We start from the raw sequence: 27,693 nt of genomic DNA, 5'->3' as shown, positions 1-27,693 counted from the left end.
GCCCTGGGCCCCTGACTAGAAGGGACAGAGAAGGGCAGGCCTTTTCTGTTGGGGAAGGGAGGAGATTCTGCTCCGTGTCAGGAAGAAGCTTGCATTGTAAATGGATGTACTAGTCATCCATCTAGTAAATCTCAGTGGCAATTTCAGCTTCCAATATGAGCTGAGATTTGCTAGATCCGTCCTTTTCGAGCCTTTCAAAGTCACAACAAACCCAGAACACAGAGGACCCCTGCAGTAAAGGATGGCATTTCTCAGAGCAGAGGACGGCTGGCTCTGAGGCCCTGGCTGCCCCAGGCTTAGGACTTGGGAAAGTCTGGATTGGACGAACTTGTATGTGCTTGTTCCTGTGCTGAGACCTTCCTGCCTTGTCTTCCTTAATTTTCTCAGCACCTCTCTGAAGTGTAGGGGCTGATTCTTTGTTTTAGAACTGTGATAACTGACGGCCCAGCGTCACATCCCCTGCAGGATAAGATGGAAATCCAGGTCGGTCCCCCTGTAAGACCTGTGGCCTTGGCATTTCCCTTCATAGTCCCACTGGGTGACTTCTACCCTCTGCTTCCGTTCAGGGATTTCCCGGAGACATTGGCCCCCCTGGGGACAACGGCCAGGAAGGCATGAAGGTGAGTCCCTGCCCAGGGGAGCTCCGGCTGACGAGGATGACAGCTCTTTGGAAACCATGGGCCTGCTTGCAAGCCAGCAGGAGTCTTGCCAGCCTGTGATGGAGATGGAGGTGCTGCCTCTGAGACCCCTTTTTGTTCCCTTCTCACCAGGGTAAGCCTGGAGCTCGAGGCCTGCCGGGACCCCGTGGGCAGCTGGGGCCAGAGGTGAGACCGTCTGGCCCTGCCCCCTGCCCATCCCTCCCAGCTCCCAGCCTGCTCTCTCCTGGGTCCTGGAGGCCTTAGATGAGGGCCAGGGCCCCTCAGTCAGGAGACACAGGGCCCAGGGCCGCCTCAGGCTTGCCCTCCAGCTCACCCTTTACAGCCCTGCGCCGTGACCTTTCCAGGGTCCTTCTCTGCCCCGGCCTGACTGGTGGGTCACTCCCACCACGGCAACCCCATTGCCCTGGGGTTTTCTCTCTCGGAGCCACCGCCACTGCTTCTGCTCACAGCAGCACAGTTTATTGGGGTATTGATATGGGAGGGAAGGAATCGTCAGCTCACGTGAGGTCCTGAATCTCAGGGGAATAAAGACACTACGTCAGGTCCCACGGTTAGTGGCAGGCAGCATTAGGATTCCAACCCAGGTCTGCTGAACCCAAAGCCCACGGCATAGACCCTGTAACTTCTGGGCTCCTGGGGACCGCCTCCGGCCTCCCCAGAGAATGACAAGACTTGTGCAGCTAGTAAGTGGCAGAGTGAAGATGTGCTGATTGACTCATTCATGATGAAGGGGATTGACAAGTTCTCTGGGCCTGTTGGAGCATCAGGTGAAGGGCTGTTGGATGCCTCAGGGGCTGGTCCCAGGTTTTTCCCGTGCACGAGGCCCTCCACTGCACACCTTGGCCTCAGGCCTCAGGCCTCAGGTCCCCCATGACACACAGCCCTGGGTGAGGGTGCAGGAGGCCCAGACTCACCACGACCACAGGCAGGCATCTGGCTGACATGGGTGCCTTCTCAGGCTGGTTCCGGGTCTGGCATGCCATACGGGCCAGTCTGGAGGCTGCCTGAGCCTGTGGGAGGGCCTGAGGCATCTCCACGGGCGGGAAGCTGGAAGGAGGGTAGGAGGGAAAGATGGCACCAGCCCCGTGCTTCCGTCTACACTCACGTTCCCACGTTCCCACTCATATGCCTGCCACTTGCTCATGTCTTCATTGATTCACCTGTCCACTCATACATTCATTCGGTCCTCCATCTCTTCCCTCTCTTGTGCCCGCCTCCCAGCCTTCATGCACCACACACCCACTAGACCCTGGGCACACTCATCCTGAGTGATGTCGGGGGCATGGCTTCAAAAAAGAATGAGACATCGTGGCTCTCCTCCAGGAACTCAACTTAGGCTACTCATCAGAGTTTAGTATGATCCTCTCTGCCCTGCACCCTTTTACAGGTGGGGAAACTGAGGCAAAGTGAGGGTAAGTTCTTTCACCGAGTAAATGGCAGAGCTCAGAATAGAGCCCATATCTTTGAGCTGCCGTCTGGGCTCTACTCCCACAGCATATGGTAGGGTTTGGCTCTCCTGCCCAGCACGACCACCAGCCCGAGCTAACCACATTCACGGGGCAGCTGGAGCCCCATTCACACAGAAGCCCCCATGTGGCCTGGCCTCTAGGCCTCTGCCCTGGGTGGGGCTAGGCAGGGGCCCAGGTGCACCATTTCTAGGTCCAGGAGAGCTCTCCTGTGCCCACCCCTTCCCCTCCTAACAGGTCAAGTTCTCCAAGGCAACCGCTGGGTTAACTTTCTCCTTTTTGTTCCTTTCTCGTGTCTCCCGACTCTAGGGAGATGAGGGACCCATGGGGCCACCGGGGGCCCCTGGCTTGGAGGTGAGTGTTGCTGGCTCGGGGGAGGTGGGATTTGTCAGTGCTGAGCCAGCTGTGTGCAGGTGGGCAACATCTGGGTGGTGCACTGGAGAGAAGTTGTCAGTGAGGGCCTTGCCCCCCCCCCCCCCCAGGGATGGAGCTAGGACAGACCCCAGAGGAGAGAGACAAGGGGCAGGAAACTGTTCTTGCAGACCTACTGTGTGCTGGTGCTTTGCGCATCCATTTCCGTTCATTTGATTCTCCTGTGAGAGAGACAGTGCCTTTCTTAGTTTCATTCAAGGCCCTCAAGGCTCAAAGAGCGAAGGGCTTAGCCCAGTATCTCATAGCCAGGAAGCGAGGAAGCCCTGCCTGGAAACTGACTCTGCATTCTATCCTCTGCTCCAAGTGGGCTTCCAGAAAGAAGGTGTATGTCCTGCCCCACCTTCAGTCGCGATTGCATAAATTGGCAGGTTGTGGATTTTTTTGGTCTCAGGACCTCTTTACATTCTTAAAAATGATTGAGGACCCAAAATGCTTTTCTTTGTGTAGGTTACATCGATATGAGTACTTAAAACTGAGAAACTTTGGATCAATTCATTCAAAACTAATAACAAACCCGTTTCATGTTAACAAAAATCATCGTTTTTTTAAAAAAAATAGCTATATTTTCCAAAGCAAAATCATCTAATGAAAAGAGTGGCATTGTTTTACATATTTTGCAAATCTCTTTAACGTCTGGCTTAATAGGAGTCAGCTGGATTCTCCAGTCTGCCTCTGCGTTCCATCTGTGGTTGATACCACGTGTCGCGTAGCCTCTGGAAAACTCCACTTACATTCATGAAAATGAGTGACACGGGCAAATGACAGCTTAATATTCTTATGAAAATAGTTTTGACCTCCAGTGGAATCTCCAGGGAAAGGGTCTCAGGGACCCCCAGAGGGCCCCGGACCGCACCTTGAGGACCACTGGTGTAAACTGTCCATTCCCCCTGTGTCCTTTATCTTCTGTTCCAGTCCCTTCCTTTTCCTCACTCCTTGAAATCAGGTTTCATCATCCCCATTAGCAAACAGGACCAGCCGGGGAAGGGGGACTTCCCAAGGTCACACAGCTGTAGACCCTCCCTGCCTCCCCAAGGACAGTTGGCAGCCTAGAGACATAGGGGCTCTGTATCCCTGCCCCCTCCTGGCTTCTCTCACTCACCTCTCCCTGTTGCAGGGTCAACCCGGCAGAAAGGGGTTTCCTGGAAGACCTGGCCCAGATGGCTTGAAGGTGAGGGGACCTGGAAGTGACTGGGCAGGGAGGAGAGAACGCCTGGGGAAGAGAGGAGAGAGGGGGAGCCAACCTGTGAGGCCCTAGGATGACCCCTGAATCCCTGGCCTGTTGTGAAAAAGGGAGGAAATGGTCCCCGTTTATCACAAAGTATGTATGGCTAACGGAGAGGAAACAATGGACAGAACCTCAGTGTCTCCCAGTGGGGCAGCATTCAAAAAATGGGGTACAATGTAGCCACCAAAGATGGCACGCTGGAAGATTTTACAAGACGGGAAAACGCCTGTGCATTGCGGGGGGCGACGGCGGGGGTGTAGGAAGCAGGTCACATAGCGGAAGAGTGCATTATGAGCCGGTGGCAGGGGCTGGTTACACTTGTTCCCGAAGGCTCAGAGCAAAGGCTGGAATGTGGACGGGGGTTATCTCTGGGTGGCGGGATTACAGGAGATCTCCATTTTCTTCTCTGGGCTTCTGTATTTTCCCCATCACGTACCATAAACATGCATTTCATTTATTCACAGTTCTTTTAAAGTTATCAAAAAAGAACTGGCCCCAGTAGGAGAGTGTGACCCTCAACACAGGGGCAGCTTAATGCCCTTCCAGGCACTCCCTTTGAAGAGGCTGGGTTTCCCCAGCCGTCCTGGGCAGGGATCACTGGGCCAAGTTTACAGCTGGGCCAAGTGCACAGAGGGTGAGGGCAGAGCTGGGGGACCCAGGCTGTCCATGTCCCCTCCCCTCAGGGGAAATGGCCCCCGTGTCTGTGTCTGTCTGGCCCCTCTGCGGGTCCTAAGTGTGAGGTCTCGGGGAGGAGTTGGGGTGGAGGCTGAGGCTCGAGCCGGGATCACAGTGCACCACATCCAATTGTAAACCAAACTCCTGGCTGGTCCAAGCTCACGTCCTGCTCTCTGAGGTCTCGGCCTTTCTCCCTCAGACACCCGCTGTCTTTCTGTGGTGGGAGCAGTGACATAGCCTGGGTGGATTTATCCCGTGGGTCTGCTCACCAGTGTGGCTACGGCTGCAGAAGAAGCAGGAGCCGTCCCAGCAGACGGACAAGGCTGCGAATGGCCACCTGGTATGAGAGCTGGAAATAGCCTCGGAGACAAGAGTCTGATTTTCCTTATTTGTAGCTGGGGACGCCGAGCCCAGAGCAGAGACGAGACCCACCAGAGTCACTTGTGAGCTGGTGGCAGAGCTCTGGTGGGTTAGGTCCAATACTCAGGCGCCCTGACTCCCCAGTTCCCTGCACGTCCTGCGGTGGGGCAGCCTGGTGCAGTAGGAATGGGGATTTCCATCAGTCAGACCAAAGTTCCAATTCTAGCCCTGCTTCCAGCTCACTGTGTGACCTCCAGAAGGTCACTTCACCTCTCTGAGCTTCAGTTTCTATCTCCACAAAATGGGTTGATGAAGGGCCCAAATGAGATACAGATCTCGTGCCAAGTAATCTGCCCAGGGCCACTCTGAGGGAATGGTGACTGGGGTCATCCCTGGGGCCAGAGGTTCTGTCCCAGTATCCCTTGACCCTGCCACTTGTTTGGAGTCTCCAAGGCCGGACTCTGGAGTTGAGTTTCCTGGTCCATCCCCACCGGTGGGGACTCAGGCCACTCAACTGGGGTGTCCCCCAGGAGGCCTAGACTCCTGTCACCCATGCCAAGTGACCCTCCTCTGTTTCTCTGCAGGGAGAACCAGGCAATCCCGGACGGCCGGGGCCCGTGGGTGAGCAGGTGAGTCACCACTGTCTTGGAGCATATCGGCTCCCTTTACTGAGCGCTTACACTGTGGGAAGCGCACACACGCACCTCATTCATTCCCCATCCCAGCTGGAGAGGTAGGTTCGCTCATCTTCCCCTTTCATTGACACGGACAGACTCTGGCTCTGAGGGAGGTGAGGTCACTGAATGAGAAAGCCATGAATCTCAGTCACAGCGGTCACGCCCCACGCCCTGATTCTGCAGATGCTCTGGGGGCATTCGCCCAAAGACATTACGTGACTTTGCTCCCAGAACGTGAAAAGTGGAAAAGCCCTTCACGGTCGCTGTTCGTGCTCAATTTAACGGGGAAGCTTGAAGACCAGAGAAGCAGAGCCACTTGCCAGGGACTCTTGGTCCAGGCATCCCTAAATTATAAAGAAGATGAAATTCAAACCAGTGGGTCTGGACAGTTGGGAAGTCGGGTCAGGGTCTGAAGAGCAGAGGAGGTGACAAGTGGTCATTGAGAAGGAGGTCCAGGGCCCTCGGTGCTGGAGGCTGCTGGGTGGATGGCTGGCCTCCGTCCCCCCTCTGTAGCCCCGTGCCTCCTGAAAGCATCACCTCTGGGCTTGTAGGCCGGGTTGGAAGGTAGCAGTCTCCTCCACTCCTTTAAAGGAGGACCCCACCTTCTGAACCCTGTGAGGAGCTGCCTCAGGCTGGAAGGAGCAATGAGGCTGGGGACCCAGAAGAATTTGTCTCCACCGAGAAACACCATCAATGGCGTGAGAGTCACACGCACGATGAGCTTCCTCACCAGGCCTGCAACATCTGTTGGGGGGAAGAAAGGAACTAAAGCAGGGGGAGGACTGGATTTTTGAAACCTTTCCAGTGTTATTCGAGTGTATTCTGTGGGAAGCCTGGGAGATTGGAAGGGCGGCCATGGCCTGGATGTATTTCCTCATTGGAAAAAAACAGGCAATACGTTCAGCAAATTTAATTTCATAGTTATGCTCATGGTAGGGCCCTCGGGAAATAGATACTCGGAATCCTAAGATGGCAGGACACGAAGAGTCCTTAGAAATCACTCTATCCTGGGGTCCTAACCTTTTTTGTGCCTTGGACCCCTTTGGCAGGCTGGTGAAGGCCATGGACTCCTTCTCAGAATAGAGAACTTTTAAATGCATAAAATACAAAACAAAGGACTACAAAGGAAATCAATTATATTGAAATACAAATGTGACAGTACGTTAAAATGTAATCTCCGCAAAGATCTGTTTCTTTGTTCTTGCATTAAATAACGAGATCTAACGGCGGGGTCCAGTCATGACCTCAATTTTGAAGTGGTGACAAGCCTTGCTGATACATTTTGAACTCTCTGCAGCAGTGACGGTAACGTGACGTGTAAATATATGTGACCATTACAGGTGCTGTGGGTTTGTTGCCTACACTCATGTTTGCTAAATTTCAACTAGGTTGGTGAAAATAAAAGTTGTAGTTTTTCCCATTCAAGTTTATGGACCACCTCCGCCCCCCGCCTCCTGAAATCCATCCGTGGAGCCTTACGGGGACCCTAGGTGAAGAACCCCTGGATCCTGGTCCACGTTGGCAGGCTGGGATTCATGGAGGAGAATGGGCTTGACTTAGATGACCAAGTAAGGTGGTGGCAAAGCTGGGGCAGGAGGAGTGGCAACTTGGCCCGGGCAGCCCCGGGCTCACTTGTTCAGTAGAGCCCTCAGCTAGCTGCCCGGCTGGCTGAGCAGGAAAGAGAGACCCGTCTGAGCCATGAGGCAGGAGCCCAGTGGCTGCCATTAGGCACGCGGGGTACCATCCCTGCTGTTCCCTCGGCCCCCTCCCGAGGTGGGAAGGAGCAGGCATTTCCTGTTCATGGCAGAATCAGAGGATCCCCAGGAAAGAGTATAAGGACCTCCTTATAACCACAGGGTCTCCTGCATTTATCAGGTACCTGTTAGGTGCCAGGCTCTGTGCCAAACACTTTCCTTACCATCCCCGGCAGTTCCTCCAGCAACCCCATGACAGTCGGTAGTATTGGCCCTGTTTTGCAGATGAGGAAACCAAGGCTCTGAGAAGTTAAATAACTTGCCCGAGATCTCCCAGGCGGTAACATAACCGTCAGAGCCCAAGTTGACACTCAGGCCTGCTGGATTCCCATGACCTGCCCCGAAGAGTCTAGAAAACCCTTGACCTGAGCTCTTGCGGTTTTCCAACAGCTAGTTAGAGTGCAGCCAGCCTGCTGGGCCCTGTCCCAGGTGCTGGGTGCACAAAGATAATTACAAGGCATGAGCGTTGCCTTTAAGAAGCTCTGTCCAGGGGGAAACCAGCCCTCTCAACACCTAACCCTGAGATGTCCAGTCCAGCAGAGGACCCACGACTGTCTTGTTCCCAATTGCAACCCCAGCACCCAGCAGAGAGTCACATGAGAGCAGGGAGGGAGGGAGAAAACCCCCCACAGTCGACAACAGGCCTTTATCTGTAGACTGCATAAGGACCGGGCCAGCCTCCCCCCCACACCGGGGACTCAGATCCTGTCTGTGCCATGCCCACTGTAGGTGACAATGTTGCCTCCCCCCCGCATGCCCTCTTGCCAGCTGAGAGGAGCCAACTGTGCCCACAGCTGTCAGAGCTGCTTCTGCACCAGCCCTGCCAGGTGGAAGCCCTGGGCCTTGGGGGCGAGCTTCCCTGGACCAGCCTCAGCTCCACCCGCGGGACAGGGTGCCAGGATGTTCCGGGACAGTGCCCCAGTAGGGACAGGGTGTCCTGGGATGGGGGCGGGGAATGGGCTGTATGGCCCTTATTCATGAGGATCCCATTTGGTTTCTTCATTGAAGTTTATGACCTGCCTGCCTTCCAGGACCCAACAACTCATAAATTTAAAGTAGCTATGAAATTTCTGTTTCTCTGGGCCAGCTGGGCAGGGGCCTCTTAACAGAGCAGCTTTTATTCCCTTTACTCGGCATCCTCTAAATGTCTGACTGCTCCCTTGTTGGGAGCGCAGGCCTCTGTCTTAACCCCGTGCCCTTTTAAAATAAAGTAGAATAGGATGGGAGGGATACTTGGTTATTTTCTGTGACCTATTAGCCATGATCTCATACCTTGAACCTCACCCCTCTCACCTCATACTTCAACCCCGAAGGGTCTGTGAACTCAGGGAACTAGGCCCCCGTGTATGGTGATAGTGTCGGAGTGCCAGGCAGATCTGTGCCCTGCTCATGGCCACACGTATTGGAGTGACTGACAGGTGCATGGGCTTTGGAGCCACACAGACCAGAGTTGAATCCTAGGCTGCAGCCACGAGACACACACAGTCCCGGTCCGAGCTGCCACTTTAAGACTGTCTCTGAGCCCCGCAGAGCTGACCCGTTGGAACCGGATGCTTTTTCTTCACTCTGGTTGCCTGGGTGGGCCAGCTTCACTGCCTGAGTGTACAACTTCGGGTTTGTTTCTGATCAGGTTCAAGGTCTCGTTTCTTTCTGGGTACAGTTTGGGGACAGGGAGCACGTTTTATGGGGCAAAGCCACTCGTCCCTCAGTCTTCCCGAATTCTCCCAGAAACCCTTGGCTACAAACCTGGGCTCTTCCAAAGCCACTTTTGCAGCCCTGAACCACACTAGACCCCCATCTGCTGGAATTCTCCTTAGCAGAGAAGAGAGTGGGGTCTGGGCTGGGAATCGCCTGCCTTCCGGGGTTACTCCTCTAACTAAGCCCTTCGCCCTCACTGAGGATGAGCCAGTCACCTGCTCCTGGCGGCAGCGAGGCCTGCAGCCACCTAGAAGAATCCTGGAACACAGAGGCCAGTTATCACCCAGTGGAGTTAAACAGAGCAACAGGAACCACAGTGTGTGTGCGTGTGTGTGTGTGTGTGTGTGCGTGTGTGCGTGTGTGTGTGTGTGTGTGTGTGTGTGTGTGTGCGCTCTTTCAGAAAGGAGAGGAAGCCTTTCACAAGACAGCAAAAAGGCCTTCACTTCCCAGATTTCAATCAGGTCTTTTTGGCAAGGGCTGTTCGGGTGTTTCTTCTATCCCCGCCAACAGGTTTGTTTCTCTCTTTGAAACAGCCCCAGAGCCCCGAAAGATGGGGACAGATTTCTCATAGGCAGGCCTCTTCCCAGCACCGCTGAAGGACCTTCCCCTGCCCCGCCCCGCTACTCCCCTATCCCACCCCCTCCCCAAAGGTGGCTGCCTCCCAGCTTCTGGCGCGGGAAGAATGTGTGGCTCTCCCAGGGATGCTGGCAGCAGCCCCACCGCTTGGCTCCAAAATCAGAACCATCTGGTGGAGTGAAGGAAGTCAGGACAGTGCCCAGAGAGAGGCAACTCTCTCCTCGGTGGCAGCCCCACGCCGGCTGGGTTACCCGGCACGGGGCAGGAGACACGGGGAGACAGCTCCGGTGGAAGAGAGATGTGGGCGAGTGGCCTTTGAAACTCAGCACATCTCTGAATTCACGTTGCTTCCTTCTTTCTCTTGCTTTTATACACCTTTCTTATAGGGACTTCTGGGATTCATTGGTCTGGTCGGGGAGCCAGGAATCATGGGAGAAAAGGTAAGTCGTGTTGGTGGGCATATCTAAGCAAATAGAGCTTGTGTTTTGAAATTTTTAAAAGGTGAAGGGGCCAGTTGCCCTGGGGGTGTCAGACCTCCCTCCCTGGCCTCTCCTCGCTTCCCTGGCCTTCCAGACCCTCAAAGAGCCATTGTTCCGTGTCCCAGCATCCCCTGGGGCTTCCGCCATGTCCTCCTGCCAGCATCCTCAAACACAGTTAGATGTCTGTGTGACAGCCATCTACGTGGTCTGGGCCGCTCACAGCTGTGCGCTGGCACTGCGTGGGGCTGGCAACAGAAGGAGGCAGAGTCATCTTTCAAAAAAGGAGCCCAGTTCTTTAGTTGGCCTTGTTAATGCCAGCAGCTTTGTTTTACAGACCAGATAACCAAGGCTCCAATAGGGGAGGTGACTTGCTCAAGGTGACCCAGATAGGAAGTGGCAGAGCTGGGATTTGAACCACATTCAGTTTCCATGGCCACACTTTGCCCCACATTGGCTCCCAGCCCATAGCTTGTGGCTTCCCATTTCCCATGGGCTCTTGAGGGGAAGGTTTATCTGATTCCCCAGGAAGGCGACCTACGGGAGTTGATATTATTCCCATTGGATAGATGGAAAGACTGAGGTCCTAATCTGGCCCCACCTAGCTTCCCAGGCTCATCCGGTGCCTCCCTCTTACCATTCCCTGTGTCCCAGACCTTCTGGTCACCTTCTCCTCCTCCTTCTCTTTCTCCTCTTCTTCCTCTTATTTTTTTAAATTTAACATCTTTTTGAAGTAATTATATTCACAGGAAGTTGCAAAAAATAGCACAGAAAGGCCCTGTGTAACCTTCACCCTGTTGCCTCCATGGTAACATCTTTGATAACTTCAGTGCAATATCAAAGCCATCTCTGGCCTTCTTTTGTTACTCGAATGTTCCATGTCCCTCCTCACCTGCAAACCATTACCCATGCCGTTCCCCTGGCCAGGTACACTCTTCCCATCCCCCTATCTTTGCCTAGATGACTCTCAGTTATCCTTCAGCATTCTGAGGGAAGCCTTCCCCACCACACCCCTGCACTCGGGGGATCAAGTCCCCAGGTGAAACACCTTAGCACCAAGACCCCCTCCCTCCCTTCACTCACCCCAGTTTGCATCTGTTTTGGTGATTTGTGTCAGTCTCCTCGTAACACTCTGTCTCACTCCGTGTGAGCAAGGTCTGTCTGTTTCTACCCACCATCGTGTCTTCAGGGTCTAGCATATCATGCCAGGCACATAGTAGATGCTCAAGAAATGTTTGCTGGCTGTGCGGATACAAGAAAGAGGGCTTCACACAAATAGAGCCAGGATCCAAACCCAGAGCCGCTGCCTTCCGGCCATAGCTCTGTCTGCTACACCTGCCATCCCTGCCCGATCTGTCTGGATTGGTCAAGAGAGACTAAGTTGCCTCTCTGATTCTCCAGCATCTCATCTGGGTTGGAGCAGGGGGTGGGGAGAATAAAAGAAATGCCTTATATTGCCATCTCTGCCTTAGCAAGCCCAGCCTAGGGGATGCCAGGCCTAATGAGGACCACAGAACGTGGGCCAGGATCAAAGGGGATGACGTGTTCAGCACATCCTTGATCTGGACCAGCCCTGCCCAAGGGAAGCCCCCCGTGTGTGTGGCACACCACAGCGGGTGCTGAGGCCTCCTAGGACTTGCTGGGGTTCTTGGCTTCTGCTGACTGAAATCTCAGGACTCCCCCCTCCCCCTGTCACCACCCTGGGTGATGTGGCTATAGACCTTGGACAAGTCCCTGCACCTACCTAGTCTCTGGAGTGCCCTCTGCACCCTCCCCCCATAGAGCCACCCCACTGCCGTGACCTCCCTGAATTGCTGTCTCCATCACAGGGTGACCGGGGCATGATGGGACCCCCAGGCGCGCCCGGACCCAAGGGGTCGATGGTAAGGAGCAAGTCTGCATCCCCTTGCCCTCTCCTGTCACAGCCGCGGTGACAGCTCTGCTCTCCTCTGCCTGCGTCCGCGTACCCAAGGCGTTCACGACGACCGGCTCCTTTACCTTCCAGGAGGCCCTGGGCTGGGGCTGAGCCGCGGCCGAGGCAGTACTGCAGAAGGAAGAGGCACCTTCCAGAGCTGATTCCTTCTTTTTCATCTCTTTCTTGGTAGGGTCATCCTGGAACTCCAGGTGGTGTTGGGACCCCCGGAGAGCCTGGACCTATGGTAAGCAAAGCCCTCATGTTCCCTGAGCTCAAACCCACTGTCGAGTCATGGTGAGGAGTCCAGGTCTCAAAGTCAGACAGACCGGGAATCCCAGCTCCCCAACTCCCCGGCTGTATTGTCAGGGCAGCTCATTGAACTCTGCACCTAAATTTTGCTCATATGAAAAATAGATGAAATAATCACGGTCATGATAGTGTGATTGCATGGGCGAAACGAAACCAGGCGGCTAATGTTCATTACACAGGGATGGTCATTGCAAGGGAGTGTCACGGTCATTGGCACCTCTGTTGCTTTGTTCATGCACTCAGGAAATACTGTGTCCCATGTGCCGCTCCAGGAGCTGCCGTCAGCAAGGCAGAACGCTGTCCCTGCCCTTTAGGAGCTCGTATTCTGGTGTGGCGGAGAGAGAAGGCAGTAAATAAGTGACAGCTGCTATGGAGAAAGCAGGGAAGAAAGTGGGAACTGAAGGGCCAAGGATATGGGGCTCCTGGGCTTCTCACGATGACAGGCACCAGGGATATCCCTGAGGATCCCAAGGCGGGGAGGTGGGAGAGGCGGGGGGCTGGGGGGAGGGTGTGGCCAGGAGCACCCAGATTCAGGGGTCCCTCCTACTCCCCCGAGGGTGAGATAGGGTTGGGGGCTGGGTGGCTCTCACCCTGAGCACATGGAGCTTCTGGTCCCTCCACCTCTGCTGGTGGAGGACGGAGGGAATTGGGGCAGGGCACTCACTTGGGCCAAGTCTGAGGCTCAAGGCTGGGAGCCCACTCTGGGGCGAGGGGATGGGGGGTGGGCTTCGGGCAGGTGGAAAGGGTATGGTGGGAGGGGGACCGGCACAGGCAGGATCCCGGGGCAAGCCTGGAGGGTGATGAGTTCAGGTGCCTTCACAGGCTAGACTGAGGGACTCCCTGGGGTCTGAGGAAGGAAGAAACGGGAGCCTTCGATGGTTTGAATCCAAGGGAAGTGCGTCCACACCAGTTCTCTGAGCCACTTAGGGAAGCAAGGCCAACTCAGTTCCCAAACTTTTCTGTGCACCTGCCGCGTGCTGTGCCCATGCTCAGTCCTGGAGTTGCAAAAATGATACAAAATAGATCCTGCTCTTAAGCTTCTCACTGTCTAGTCCTCTCATTAACAGACTTTTACTGAGCACCTACTGTGTGCCAGACAGTGCTAAGTACCCAGGGTAGGGCCGAAGCCAGAGAACAAGGATGCTAGGGGTCTATCATCCAATTCTAGCTGTGCCCCCAGACCTCAGCCTCCCTGAGCCTCCCTCTAGGCTTTCTTCCTCCCGTGTCCAAACTCCTCCCCATTCCATTTCCTCAGTGCTTCCGTCTGTTCAATGGTTTGGCTCCGACTTAGTGAAATCAAACAGTGAGCTGCCGTTTTCAGATCCCAAGGTTGCCATTGACCCTCCTCTGTTGCACTGTGGGGCTGGGCCCTTGGATCTCTTGGGGCTCCTTTCGGACAGCCAGCTGCCCCCAGTGCCACTGGGGAAGCAGGATAGCATGGAGGTCCAGAAAGCTTCAGAATCAGACACATGTGAGTCAAATTCTGGCTCCCCCTTTACTAGCTGTGTGATGGTTGGCAACATTTATAGCATCTCTGAGCCTCAGTTTCCCCATCTGAGTCAGCATAAAACCCCCTTCATTATGAGCTTGTTGTGAGAAATGAATGATACCGTGCATGATGTAATGCTTAGCAAACTACCTGCATATACTAAGTGCTTAATGAATGGTAACAATAATAATTACTATTACTATTTGTTAGATATGATAATTACCACTATTATTAGTAAGACTGTTACTATGAAAGTGACATTTCTGATGATACCGTTCACGTCTGATTGGCATTTTCCACTTTTCCAATCACTTTAACATCCATGTTCTCCTACAGTCCACTGAGGTCAGCCAAGGTTATTATCTCCATTATTTGGAGGGGAACAGTCAGGTCCTGGGACCACCAGTTTCTGACCTCCTCTCCCTTTGAGAGAGCTGACAGCAACCCTTTACTGAGGACCTTCCAGGTCATTTCATCTTCCTAGCAACTCTAGGAGTCAGGGACTCTTCTTATACCCATTTTATAGATGATGAAACTGGGGCCCGAAGAGTTTAAGTCACTTGCCAAAGGTCACAGAATTAGTAGGTGGCAGAGTCAGGGTTTGAACCTAGTTCTCTGGTGGAACAGTGTGCTCCTTTAAGCACTCTACACTACTGCCTCTGAGTTGAGACTTGGCTCCTGAAATTTCCCAGTGACGCATTGCATGCCTTCTGCAGTCTGAGATCCCTCTATAAAATGGTCCATTCTCACCCAGTCGTCATGTTCTCCCTCACCCGGGAGTCAGATCTGTCTTTTTAGGGGGCCGAGCCCGGGTCCACACCCTGCTTGCTCTGCTGACAAGGGGTCAGGTTGGGACCCAGCGCCTCACATCAGCCCTTTAGCAGTTGAAAGGTCTGTGCCCCCTGAGGCCCTGGGAAGAGAGAAATGGGAGCAGAAAGAGGAGTTTTTCCTGAGGCCCCAAACTGAGCTGGGCCTCTCCCTGGTATTCGGAGGGGGGATGAGGCCGTCTTTTCTTGTAAAAGGAGCACGCCCAGTCTGAGAATCCCGCGGAGCTGGGAGGCTCCTGCAGCTGTTGGAGGGGTCCTTGGCCAGCCATGCGGCTAAGACGCAGCTTGACGTGTGTAGCTGGGGGCTGGAACCTGGGGAGAGAAACCAGGCAACGAGGCGGCCTGCTTCCTCTCTTCACCTTCTTTCTCTCCCTTCCTATCCTCTGTCCTCTTCAGTCCTTCCCTTAATTCCTGTCATCGGCCCGCCCTGGGCCAGGTGCTGGGAATTCAAAGAACAAAACCAGCCCTGTTTTTTCTTTCCCTCCCTCCCTGTCTCTTCTTGTCATTCCTTCACCAAACTGAGATAACCCTGGCGGGGGCGTCTTCCCTGGGCCAGGCCCTGCTCCCTTCTCTTTGCCTCCCCCACCGACTTCTCCACCCAACCTCTCCCCCTCCCCCCTCCACACGTGCTTCCTGCTCCCCCAACCCCACTTCAGGGCCCTGGTCTGGTTCTGCCCTCTCTTACCCTCCCTGGCTCTTCCTGCCCTGGGCAGACCCTTCTGGATGCTTGCAGGTAATATTCAAGGTCAGGGTGGGGGGACAGAACTTGGGACCCCCTATTCTCCTTGCTGATGGAGAGAGAAAAGGGGAAGTGGGAGTTGGAGATTTTGGTCAGGAATGTCCTCATAGCCGCCAGTTGTAGATTTTGAGATAAAGAAGGAAGCGGTTTATCCGTCCAGGATGCCTTCTCCCTGCTGCCGGATCCCCAGGTGCTGACTCCTGCTCAAGGTGGCAGCACGTCCGCTGCTTCTCCTGGGGACAGATCTTCCCACTAGGCCCAGTCCTTCCATCTGGAGCTGCTGGGCTCGGGAGTGGCCGTTCCTGAACAGCGCCTGTTTGAGGCTGCAGGCCTAGCCTTCGGTGCTGTACCTGCTCCCTAAAAGGGGCCTTCTCCAGACTCTTTCTCCTCCCCACAGGGTCCTCCAGGATCTCGAGGCCCGCTGGGCATGAGGGGAGCAAAGGGACGCCGGGTAAGTGTGGCCCAGCCCCCGGGGGCGGACACCTGCTGCAGAGACCCCTCTTGGTCCTTGCCCTGCGCCCAGCCCTGAGATCTGTGACTTTCACAGCACCGGCCTCCTCCCAGGCCTGGTTCTCCGTGTGGGACCCCCACCCATCTTTCCCAGCCCATTTCTGAGCACCACGCCTTGCCGTCCAGCAGGAACAGAGGGGCTCTGTGGTGCCGATGCTTTGACCATTCATGTGTTTGCTCATGCATTCATTCACCTACAATTTAGCACCTGCTGTGGGCCGGCCACTGTTGGAGGCTCTGTAGATATCACAAGAACAGGACAGGCAGGACCCTTGCCCGGCTTCATGGCTCAATAGAGTAGGTCAAACAGACAGTACAAGGTCATTAGCACGTCGATGGTGGAAGCACAGGCAGCTTGGGAGCCTGGAGGAGGCACCTCGCCTGACCAGGGTACCAGGGAAGGCTTCAAGGAGAGGGTGATGCTTGAGCTGATGCCCGGTTCCAGGCAGAGGGAAAGCCTTAAGGTGAGAAGGAACGGCATGTTTAGGGATTCCCCACTAGTTCAACAGAGGGGCAGGAGAGAGGGATAAGACCAAGAATTAGCAGGTGTCAAGCCAAGCAGGGCCTCAAACACCACAGCTAAGCCTATGGGCTATGTTCCCAGGGTAGTGGGGAGCCGCAGAGGGTTTTATGCAGGGCTGGCCCTGAGCACGGTAGCTAGAGGTAATCACTAGTGCTTACTCTGTGCCAAGCACTATCACATACATTGACTCAGCTACTCTTCAGCACTACCCTATAATGTAGGTGCTATTCTTAATTCCCATCTTACAGATAAGGAAACTTAAGGCACAGAGAGGTTAAGTCACCTGCCTCAGGTTGCACAGCTAGAAAGTGGCAGAACTGTGATTTGAACCCAGGGGAATCTGACTCTTTCGCATACTGAAGGCGGGGAGGGCAGATGGAGTGGTTTCCTGCCCCCAGTGGGTGTCCAGGTGCCAGGCCAGGCAGCCTTGTGAGACGAAAACAAGGTGGCACAGTGGCCCAGGCAGCCCAGGCCTGATATTCAAGCTCATACCAGGGGATCCGAGATGATTATTCTCTTCTTGGCTGAATTTCAAGTAGTTTAAAAATTTCCCCTGAACGAGGTGCTCTGAGCAGTCTGCCTCGGAGAGGCGAGCCCTAGAGGCATTCCCCTGGCCTGGCAGGACCCCTCCCAGTGCCATGTCCTGGTCTCTGCGAGTAGCCGAGGCCCTTTGGCAGCCGGGTTGCACCCTGACCCTCTGCACATTCCCTCCTGCCCGGGAAGCCAGGTTGGCTGGAGGCGGAGCTGTGCTGTCCCAGGCCCTGCCCCGCACAGCCTGCCAGATGCAGAGGCTCAGGCCTCCGTCAACTCACTGAGCCCCTCACAACCATCGGACCACCCTTCCCGGTGGTGGCTTGAAGAATGTATCTCCTGCTTGAGGAAACCCAGGCTCCCAACCACATCAAAGTCTCCGGGGCTGGAAGGGGAGCTTCAGGAACATGAGCCCCGCCCCCTGCTGGGTTTGACAGGAATGCAAAACCTGTGGGACCCACCCCCTGGGTCCCCTGCCTGACAGGCCACCTTTGGCCACTTCACAGATGGGGTCACTGAGCGGGGCGGTGGTGGGGGGACTAGAGAGGCACCCGCTGAGCCTGTGAAGGACCTCAGTTCTGGGCAGGCCGCCTGTGCAGCTCCTGGCTTGCCCTGGGACCATAGCAAGGCCTTGTTGATCTCCAGGCCTCAGTTTCCCCGAGTGTGCTATGGGAAATGAGCTTGGAGGTCTGCAAGGCCCTGCCTGCTTTTCTGCCCATGTGCAGGATGGGCCCTGCTGCCCAGCCCACTGCCCCCAGCCCCCTGCCCTGGGAAGAGCGAGCACTAAGGGGTCGAGGCCAGGGCCAGGATGGGACCCCAGACCCTCAACTCTTGGTAGAGCTGTTGACCAGGGTCTGGGTCCATGGGCCACGAAGAGCTGGGGCTATGGGGTCACACAGGCATAGCAGCAAGTCTCAGCCTTCCCAGTTACCAGCTCTGGGACCTCAGGCCAGTTTCTTAACCTCTATAAGGCTTGGTGGATGACATTAGGAGCAAGTTGGAAGGAACCAGACTTTGAACCCAAGTCAGCTGAATGCCCAGTTTTTTCCACCACTACCTGTCATTGTTTATCAGTGTGGGAGTGAGCTCCCTGTCACAGGGGGTGTGCAGATTAGAGCCCGGGGCAGGGTGTTGGAGAAGACAATGTCTAAAAGCCCTCTTACCCGGGAGACTCCACTATCTCCCTCCAAAACCCACTTTGAGGGAGTCGTGAGGATTCTGTGATCCAGGTGCCTGACACTGAACTCTGCTCCTGTGAGTGGGACTTAAGAGCTCCGCAGACCTGGCCTTGAATCCCAGCTCCTCCCCTGACCTCGGGCAGTCGATTCGCCCTCTCTGAGGCCCCAGTGTTTCCTCTATAAGATGGGTCGGCAACAGAACCGACCTCTTTGGATGGCTGTGGGGATAGAATCCCTTTGCCAGCACCTCGAGTGGTAAGCACCTGGAAGGGCAGCGGTGTGTAGCAAGGGCTGGGCACACGTTCACTCCCTTTCCATCCCTTTTTCACAAGAGCTGTGATTGGCCAGATTTTCTGTCCCCTGGGGCTCCTCCCAGCCAAGCCAGATGCCCAACCTGGCTAGGAGGCAGCCCCGCTGTGACTGCAAACATCTTCCCGGGGAGTGGCTACAAGAGAACAGATCTGTGGCTCTTACAGAAACCCAGACCTGCCTCCAGCAGGGTGGGCTGGCCCGTGTTCATTTGGGGAAGGAGGGGGCAGGACTGAGGCACCCACAGGACAGAGGACGAGCTGCAGAGTGGCCCAGAGCAAGGGTTAGGCTGTGCACTGCCCTCGTGCCTCTCCCTGCACAGCGGAGCTGGGGAGGGAGAGTGGCTGGGGCCCCTTTGCCTCCTCCTCCTTCCAAGGAGGAAAGGTTAATCCTGTTTCCCCCCAGCCAGCCCCAGCTTCTACCTGAGCTCTCTGGTGGTCCAGGGGATAGCAGAGTCTCCCAGGTAAGAGGGATTTTAGATATTGTCTCCTCTAACACCATGTCCTAGCCCTGACCTGCATACCCACTGTGACAGGGAGCTCACTCCCACACTGATAAATAGTGACAGGTAGTGGTGGAAAAAAAATGGGCCTCTGGCTGACTTGCATTCAAATTCTGGCTTCTCCACATACTAGCAGGGCAACCACAGGCTATTTCCTTATTTGTTAAATGAGGAAAATAGCTTTCACTATTACTGCTACTGCTGCTGTTGTCGATGTTATTACTATTATTATAGATCTCATAACCTTCCTCCCAGCGAGGCTTTGATTCCCAGGAGAAACAGGGTGCCGTGTGATTCAGGCCAAGCCCTTGACACCTCTGGGCCTCCGCTCCACTCCCAGAGCTGTCCCTTTCCAGGAAGGTTAATGCCTCAGGTAGAGACAGAGGTCAGGGGCCAGAAGCCATCTCTCAGGAGGGCCCGGATGCCCACCATCAGCTCAGCTTCTGTCCCGGCTCTCGTGACCTGGGATGCCCTACATCCTAACCTGTGTCTGTCTCCACAAGGCCCCTGTCCATGAGTCAGGGGCGGTAAGTCTAACACGTGGTCTGACAGTGTCCATCTGAGACTGAGGCCCAGAGAGAGGAAGGGGCTTTCCTGGGGTCACACAGCAAGTCGGTAGCAAAACCAGGACTTGCACCCACACCCTCTAATCAAACCTCATCTTGAACCCGTGAAAATTCTGAGCCTCGTATAAGCTGCCTATTATGAGGAAGGGAATGAATCCGGGTTTGCCAGGCCGTTGCTCTGCGCCCCTGCCCCTGGGGAGCCTGCAGCCCCCTCTGGAGGAACCAGATATTCTGAGCACTTACTACATGCCAGGTGCTGAGCTGCCCGTGTGCATCATCTCCTCCTGCCTTGAGGGGGAGGTTTCTCGTCCCCATTTCAGAGATGGGATAACTGAGGCTCAGCCAGGAGCAGCCACTTGTCCCTGAGACACAGCATTTCCTGAGCAGCACTGTGCCTATGCTGGACCCCTAATAGATTCTGGGCCAGGGCCTGAGAAACTGGGCACAAAGACTCCCAGCCCGTGGTCTCCTGGCCCAGGGTGATTTCATCAATGTGGTGCTATTTAAGGCTGCAGCGTCGAGCTGAAGCAGCTGACAAGAAGAATTGTCACTTTTTCTGGTTCAACTATTAATTGAAAATTTCCTTGTTCAATATTTAAATGATTTCTCCATGTTGCGTTTTCTCATCCCTCATATCCCCTATGCCCAGACGCTTCCCTGGCCCCCTTGTGTGCCTGGTCCCCTCGCTCCCAGGCTGGGGCGGGTCAGCCTCCTTCACAGGATCCTCTTTGTCTCCCCAACACGGCCTCTCTGGCCCCCTGCAGAACAAACACCACACTGTTCTCCATGGTGGACCCCAGGGGACCCCATCCCATCTGTGTCTCTCTGGGAGGCCCATGGAGGTGACACAGGGGGCAGTGGGTAGAACCCTAGAGGGAATAGCAGCTGCTAATGTGCTAAGGGACCTTGGACAAATCACTTCCCTTGCAGGGCCTCAGTGTTCCCATCTGTGCAGTGTGGGGAAGAGGGGATTCTGCCTGCCCCAGGGGCCTCTGAGTTCTCAAAAGACCAAGAATCCTGTCTCAGAGGTCAGACCTGAACCCAGAACTCCAGGGAACAGCTGCCCTGTCCTTCCCCCCTCCTCATGTGAGCTGGGCCAGATTAGTTGCACATCTGGCTGGAGAGGGGGCTGTTCCACATATCTGGCCACGTGTAGACCCTTCCCAGGTCGTGCGTCCTCTGCCAGTTTCCCCTAAGGGCTGTGGTCCACAAACTGCTTCTGCCCCACGTGTGCTCTGGGAAGAGCAGGCGACAGCAGTCTGAAGACCTGGCTGTGGGGACTTGGCCTCGTGTCTCTTGGCTCTGCCCTCAGTTTCTGCATCCGTGGAATGGGTTGGCTGGCTGAGCCCCAAGGTTTCTTTAAACAGGGGTTAAATGCACCACCAGCCCCACTCCAGGATGGTAGGGCCCCTAGCCAAGTCCACCCATGCTACGCCCTGCGCAGAGCCATCTCAGCAGGCACATTGCACTGGGTGACCCACCTGAGGGTGGGGGTGCACAGGAAGTGCGAGGTGGAGGGAGCCCTCCGCTTGTGCAGGGCTCTGGGCAGCCCCGCCCTCCTGGTTCCCAGCCCGAGGGAGACCCCTACTGTCCACTGTGCTAGTCCCTTTTTCCTATTCCAGGGACCCCGAGGACCAGATGGACCAGCTGGGGAGCAGGGGTCCAAGGGTCTGAAGGTACCGACCCCCGTGGCTTTCCCTTCCTCTCACCTCCCGTGCTGGGTCAGGAACCCAGGAACCCCGGCTCACAGCCTCCTCAGTGACAGACCCCTTTGGGACAGCAGGGCATCCCAGAGAGGCTGCAGGGCACATTCCTGAGAGCTCATCCGGCCACTCTTCCTGATGCTGGCAAGCCCCCAGCATGGGGGCAGGGAAGGGAGAATGAGCGATCAGGCTGAGAGCGAAAAAGCACATGAATGAGACAGAGTGAGGAGGAATCACGCATGGCCTCTGACCCCCAAGCCCCTCCCGGGCCCCTGAGAGCCGAGACTGCTTCTGACCCCTTCGGGACCCGGGGGCCCTTGGTTCTCGGCCCAGAGCACCTGGTGACTATGGCGAGCCCCTCCCCTGAGTTTCCCCGTCTGCACACTGGGGAGGGGGGGATGCCATGACCCCATGGGCTCCTTAGATCTCCTGTGGGAGCGGGCGTCCCTTCTCCGTGAAGGGTCCTCCCCAGCACCCTCTCCCAACCTCATGCTTTGCTTCCTGCAGGGCCCCGCAGGACTACAGGGCAGACCAGGCCAGCCTGGGCAGCAGGTATGTCAGGCCGAGGCTGCCAGCCCCTCTCCCTACTCCCTGCTTTGTCATACATGCTTCTAACAAACCCCAAATGTGCTTCCAGGGCGTGGCTGGCGAGCGAGGGCACCTGGGCACACGAGGCTTTCCTGTAAGTAGCACCGGTTCATGAAGTTCTCTCCGTGGGACTTCGCGGGGAGAAAATAACCACTTTAGCCAAGTTCCCATCCTGCTGTGGAAATTCCGAAGGTTCTAGCTGCCCACTCCTGCCCTGAGGACTCTCCAGTATGTCTCCTCCCCTCTGGAACTCAGTCTCCCATCTGTCACAGGGCAGAGGGTGGGGTCGGACCCTCATTTGCTACGACAGCTTGACTGAGACCCAGGGGACAGGCAGGGTAGAGGAGGCCATGGAGGGACTAAGGTCACCTTTGTTTGTTCCTGCAGGGCATCCCGGGTCCCTCCGGCCCCCCAGGTACCAAGGGCCTCCCAGGAGAACCGGTAAGTGCCCTTGCCCTCTCTCTTTGCATCTTTGCCCCTGGCAGGCTGGTCTCAGCTGGGTCACCCACCCGGGGGTGTGGGTCCTGCAGTCAGACAAGGAGAGGGGCTGGAGAGGGACAGTGCCAGGGGTCTACCGCCCTGGGGGCGGGTCAGGGAGAGAGCACTGGCCAAGGAGGTCAGGAGCTCTGCGTTGAGTCTAAGCCCCCTTGCCTTCCAGCCTCAGTTTTCATGCCAGTAAGATGGGAATAATTGTTCCTACCTTTACACCCTGTTGTGAGGATGAAATAAGAAGATGCGTGTAGAGTGCTTGGCACAGTGAGAAGCGGAGGGAACGGAGTCCTTCAGGTCTCCGAAGGAGGGAGGGCAACATGAGAATAAACTAATACACTGAGTGGGCACTGCGGAGTCCAGCGTGCCCAGAGTGGAGAGAGCTGGACCTCAGGGAAGGCAGGAAGAGGTCGCAGGGGCCAGTCACCCGAAGCTGCGGGCAGAGTTTGCTGTTTGTCCCAACGGCAGTAGTGAGCTATTGAGAGGTTTGAAACAGAGGAGCCCTGCAGAAGATCTCGCGGGAAGGGTGGGTTTGGGAGGACATCCCATGTGTTGGGGAGCCGTGTGAGGAGGCTGTGGAGGGTGCTTCTAGTGGTGGAGAGGAGAGCACAGTCTCGGGGCCCAGGAGGAGGAATCTGGGTGGGGCAGGGGGAGGACTGGAGGCCGCGCCGTAGCCCCACGTCTGGAAGCTCAGGTAGACGCCCTTTTGAACAATGGACTGACCACGACTGAGTGGGTGAAAGGTCATTCCAGGCAGAGGGGACAGAGTGAGCAAAGCTTGGGAGCCCGAAGGCTGCTGAGCAGGGGAGGCCGCCCTGGGTCTTAGGTAGGTGACTAGGAGAAGAGGCGGAGGGGTTGGTGCGAGTGCACTGGACAGGGGCTGCGGGGAGAGCTGCAGGCACCAGGACCCTCAGCGAGGGGTGGGTGAGGGCATGGGCTGCAGAGTCCCGGATTCTACGGGTTCTGTCCCTCACCCGCCTCTCCAGACTGCATTATTGAGCCTTAGACCCCAAAGAGGGCCCAGGCTGGCTTCTCCCAACTGTCTGTGTGTCTGTCTATCTTCCAGGGCCCTCAGGGACCCCAGGGGCCAATTGGCCCTCCAGGAGAGATGGGACCCAAGGTGAGTGCGGAGGACCCTTGTTCGTCCCGTGGTGCTGCTGGGGAGGTAATCAGCCCCTCCCGGCCGTCCTCCTCCAGGGCCCCTGTCCTGTGTACTGCAGAGACTGATGGGGAGAGGCCCTGGCAGAGAGGGCAGATCCACCATGATGCCGTAGGCTGAGGGGCTGGGCTCCCGATCCCGGGGGCAGCGGGTGGGATGCAGCTGTGCCAGGACTGGCATGGGGGTTGGCGGTGCCTCTTTTTCGGCACCATGGAGAGCAGCAATGCCCCCTGCCCTGACCCTGCTGGGATTTCACCCCGACACAGAGGTTTGACTGCAGAAGCAGTCCCCTTAAGGTCATGCAGCGAGGAGCTTGGAAGGGGCCTCAGACACCCGTGCCTCACCCAGAGGAGAAAACAGCCCCAGGGTTTATGCAGGGGCTGCGGCCATGCCAATGGTGGTAACTCAGGATCCCTCCCGCCCTTGTCATCCTGGCCCAGCTGCAGAGGGAAGGGCAGGAATCCCTCGGCCCTGAATGCAGCATCCGTTGGCTTCCTCCTCTGTTGTTACGTGAATCATGAAATTTTCCTCCGCATGCTTGCCAATGGGCTCCTCCTGGGCAAACCGCACTCGTGGGGAGGGAGGGGCTCCAGCAGTCTCTGGGCAGCCCCGGCACTCAGCAGCCTGAGCCCAGTCACCCCCATCTGACTTGTCCCAACTCTAAGCTCCCAGAAGGCTGCAGCCTGCTCCCAGCTCTGTGTCTCTCACACTGAGTGACCTCGGGCATGTCCCTTGCCGTCTCTGGGCCTGCCTCAGTTATCTCCTCCCTTACAACCAGGGCCCAGCCCTTGCTCTAGGAAGGACCAATGGCATTTTCTTGCAGGGGCTACCAGGTGCAGTGGGAGAACCAGGCCTTCCTGGGGAAGCTGGAATGAAGGTAAGGTGGGATGAAAGAAGAGAAAAATGGCTTGTTGAAACCAGCTCCCAGCTGGCGGCCCCATCGTCTCCGTGGAGGAGAAACAGGCCTTTCTTGTGCCCGGGATAATGGGTTCTCTGTGCTCCCGGCTGGGGAGCAGGGCCTGGCCATGGCCACAGCGGATGGCCCAGCCAGCCCGGAGCCCCCATCCCTGCCCCCTGTCTGGCAGTGTTTTCTCTGGCACCTGCCCCACGCTGGGACGGCCATACCTCCTGGCCTCCTGCGATACCATCTGCATTTCAGCACTGGTGCCCCTCATTACCTGCAGGGAAACAGGAGCCCATGGATCCCTGGGCTCTGGGGAGAGACCCCTCCCCACACTGCTGTTGGAAGAGGACCTGCTCCCTATGCAGGCCCCGGAGGCCTGGGACTGTCAGTCTTGACGTAGTTCCAGAATCCTTTGCTTGAATAATGCAGGAAACCAACCCATATATAAAACAGGTAGTAATGGGATGGTTCTGGCCGCGGCAGGGCTGGGGTCTCGGAGCTCTGCCTCCTCTCTGCGCCCTCAGACACCAGCAGGGAGAGAGTTTAGCCTGGAAATCCCCACATGAGAAAGACCCTTCTGGGGTCTTTTGGAGGAGCTGGGTGACATTTATTCTGGTTCATTTAGGGCCTCTTCCTTCTTTGGGTTTCTCTCCAAGGTTCTCAGGGAGGGAGAAAAAAGAAGGTGGTCAGCCTCAGAGTTGCCATCTCTGCATCCGATATTCCCTGGAGCCAAACTACCCAGCTTTGGATCCTGAATCTGTCACTTACTAGCCTCATGAGCTCGGGCTGGTTACTTAAGCTGCGGTCCCTCTGTCTCTTCCTTTGTAAAAGAAGATATCTCTCCTGGCAGGGTTGTTGTGACCGTTAAATGTGTAAAATGAAAAGGCACTTAGAACAGCACTATGTACGTGTGAGCTGAGCTGTGATGGTGGTGGTGATGCTGGCGGTCGTGATCCTGACCTGTCCAGGGCTTCTTGGGAACAGAGGCTCTGGTTGGCATTTTACAATTTCTCTCCGGTCCTGGGGAGAAAGAGCTTCCTCAGCTCCACTCCCCACTCCTCCCACGTCAGAACCAGTGAGAACAAGAAGGTGAGGGCTGGGGCTGGTCCTATCCCCCCACCCATGGACTTGTGTTTGGCTTCTCCTAGGGTGACCTTGGGCCTCTGGGCACCCCTGGGGAGCCGGGCCTCATCGGGCAGCGGGTAAGTCGAAGCAAATTCATTCTCCCTGGAAAGTCCCACCCCTCCCTGGCTGTCTGGAGGGGGGAAGGGCTTTACTCAGCTTCCCTGAGCCTCAGTTTCCTCAGCTGCAGAAACAGGCTGTGAATCTCTGCAGTCTTATCCAGTCTCCCTCGGCGGGCCAGCATTTCCCCAATGCAGAGGCGCCCCTCAGAGAAAAGCATTCTGTGGTCAAAGTGTTTGAGATTCTGCGTGCTCGGTGTTCCCCCTTACACATTAGCAGTAGCGTTTTCAAGGCTCTGAGAAGGCCTGCAACCAAGAAATTGGGGTTTGGGGAGGGTTAATCCGCAGTCTCCAAACTTATTTGACGTCCAAGTGCTTTTATTGAAAAACACCTGTTACCATCCCTAAAACTGTTCCATGGAAGGTTATCTGAAAGGTTATCTTCCCCTTTACCAAAAGAAACCCATGGAGTTTGGCTTCCTCTGAGAAGGTTTGGGATGCCTCTGTGTCCACCTGTCTATGCTCTGTGCCTGATTTATAAGATCCCTGTCTGAATGGAGACCCCAGGGTGCTGTGAGAGATACAGAGCAGGCATCCTCTAGCATCTTTCAGATGGGGAAGGTGCAGCCCAGGAGTGAGGGGGAGTTAGTGTGGGGGGGCTTGGCTCATGGAGACACCAGGCCCCCAGTCCGACTTCTCATTTTTCCCTTTTTCCAATGCCTCGTGTTACTCCCTGCCCGAAGTTAAGAGGCGCCTCAAATTGAGTTAAGACATAGAATGAGAGGAGAGGGCCACAGGGCAAGAGAGGATGAGCATGGAGCTTGAAGTCTTCCGATGGCAATCTTGTCTGTCAAGGAAGATTGAGCAGTACAGTTTCTTGGAGTGCCACGTTAAGAAGGATCCTGAGGCTCCTTCTGGGCTCACTGGGAAAGAGAATGACGTGCACTCACGTGATGCCCACTGTGTGCCAGGCACGTCACAGCAGTGAGTAACAGAAGGCCCTGTCCTCATGGAGCCACGTTCTAGTAGATAGATTAGTGATGTCTGCCATGGGCACAAGAGGGGTGGAATCTACACACCTGTCCTCCCATCTTGGCCATTCCTGCATCTGATGACTTCTGAGGCCCCTTCCAGCTCAGATGCTGAACAGCTGTGAAAAAGCAGAGAGAGACACAAACTTAACTTGACAGCCGTTTAGATAACTGAGGCATCCAAGGGCATCTTTGGAGCTAGAAAGGCAAGCAGGGAACCTGGCTTAAGGTCAGATGGGATTCAGGGTCTTGGTAACATTCCCACACTTGCTGGCAAGAAAGTCTGAGGGATGACCTCACTTTCCTCGTCTGAGAACTGAGATTCCACCAAGGCACTCCATGAGGGCTCACTCCAAATTCCAGGAAGAATATATCTAATGGCTACTATCTGTGGGGTGCTTATACTGTGTCTCACAGGAACCCTTAAAAGAGGGGTTCTCATTTTCAGATGAGGAAACAGACACCCATAGGGGCTAAGGAGTTTGCTTGTGGCCAGACTACCAGTGAATGGGAAGCCCAGTGGAGGCATCGAGATCTGTCTGACGTCAAAACCTTTTCAACCAGTAGGCTGCTCTACCTGCCCATTCCAACCAGCCCACCTAGACACAGGACCAGCACCTTCTAACTCGTGCAGCCCCTACCTCACCCCACCCTGCACACAGAACAGGCTGTGGCTTGGGGGTCTGCTCCACTGTTTACTGGCCGTGCCAGGCCTTCCAGGCCCCTCCTACCTGGAGATCAGGGGTTGGGGTCTTGTCCCAAGGAGGAGGAGGACGTAAAACACACTGGGACCCCCTCCCCAGTAATGTCTCCTCATCTTTCCCCACTACCCTTTCCAGGGAGAGCCAGGCCTCGAGGGTGACAGTGGCCCCGCAGGGCCCGACGGGCTGAAGGTAAGCGTCCTTCTGGTGCAGAGTCTGGGGGGAGAGAATGTTCTGGAACTGCCTTCTCCCTCTGCCCCCACTGTCCTCCCATCCAAGTCCTAAGTTTTCCCCTAGAAGTACCATGTTCCCATAAGCTCTGAGGTCAGCCTTCCTACTCCCAGGGAGGGCAGGATGGGTGGGGGTGAGCCCTGTCCAGCACCCGCCCTCTACCCTGCTCAGGCAAGACCAGGGGCCAGCCCCACCTTCCACTCCTCACTGCCACCCTTCTCCTTGAAACTGCAGCTTCTCTTGGCTCAGAGTGGTACCTGAATCCCTGCTCTGTGCCAGGCCCAGAGCCAGCAGCTTTGATATCTGTTAT

At 55.8% G+C, this 27,693-nt stretch overlaps 1 protein-coding gene across 1 annotated transcript in view; it reads left to right on the top strand.

The window, feature by feature from the left end:
* The window catches only part of COL27A1 (collagen type XXVII alpha 1 chain), a gene marked incomplete at its 5' end in the record, with an annotated part of 141,871 nt that overhangs the window by 77,947 nt on the left and 36,231 nt on the right, over nt 1–27,693 (top strand). The window contains 17 exons of the mRNA XM_082842389.1: nt 567–620; nt 771–824; nt 2,435–2,479; nt 3,672–3,725; nt 5,402–5,446; nt 9,909–9,962; nt 11,828–11,881; nt 12,104–12,157; nt 15,675–15,728; nt 21,019–21,072; nt 21,607–21,651; nt 21,737–21,781; nt 22,075–22,128; nt 23,243–23,296; nt 24,159–24,212; nt 25,388–25,441; nt 27,291–27,344. Coding sequence (XP_082698515.1) covers nt 567–620; nt 771–824; nt 2,435–2,479; nt 3,672–3,725; nt 5,402–5,446; nt 9,909–9,962; nt 11,828–11,881; nt 12,104–12,157; nt 15,675–15,728; nt 21,019–21,072; nt 21,607–21,651; nt 21,737–21,781; nt 22,075–22,128; nt 23,243–23,296; nt 24,159–24,212; nt 25,388–25,441; nt 27,291–27,344 — 882 coding nt within the window. The remainder of the gene's footprint in view (nt 1–566; nt 621–770; nt 825–2,434; nt 2,480–3,671; nt 3,726–5,401; nt 5,447–9,908; nt 9,963–11,827; nt 11,882–12,103; nt 12,158–15,674; nt 15,729–21,018; nt 21,073–21,606; nt 21,652–21,736; nt 21,782–22,074; nt 22,129–23,242; nt 23,297–24,158; nt 24,213–25,387; nt 25,442–27,290; nt 27,345–27,693) is intronic.

This window comes from Leucopleurus acutus, assembly GCF_964270905.1.
Source record: "Leucopleurus acutus genome assembly, chromosome: 7".
Lineage (NCBI taxonomy): Eukaryota > Metazoa > Chordata > Mammalia > Artiodactyla > Delphinidae > Leucopleurus > Leucopleurus acutus.
This window is presented reverse-complemented; position numbering and strand designations above follow the sequence as displayed.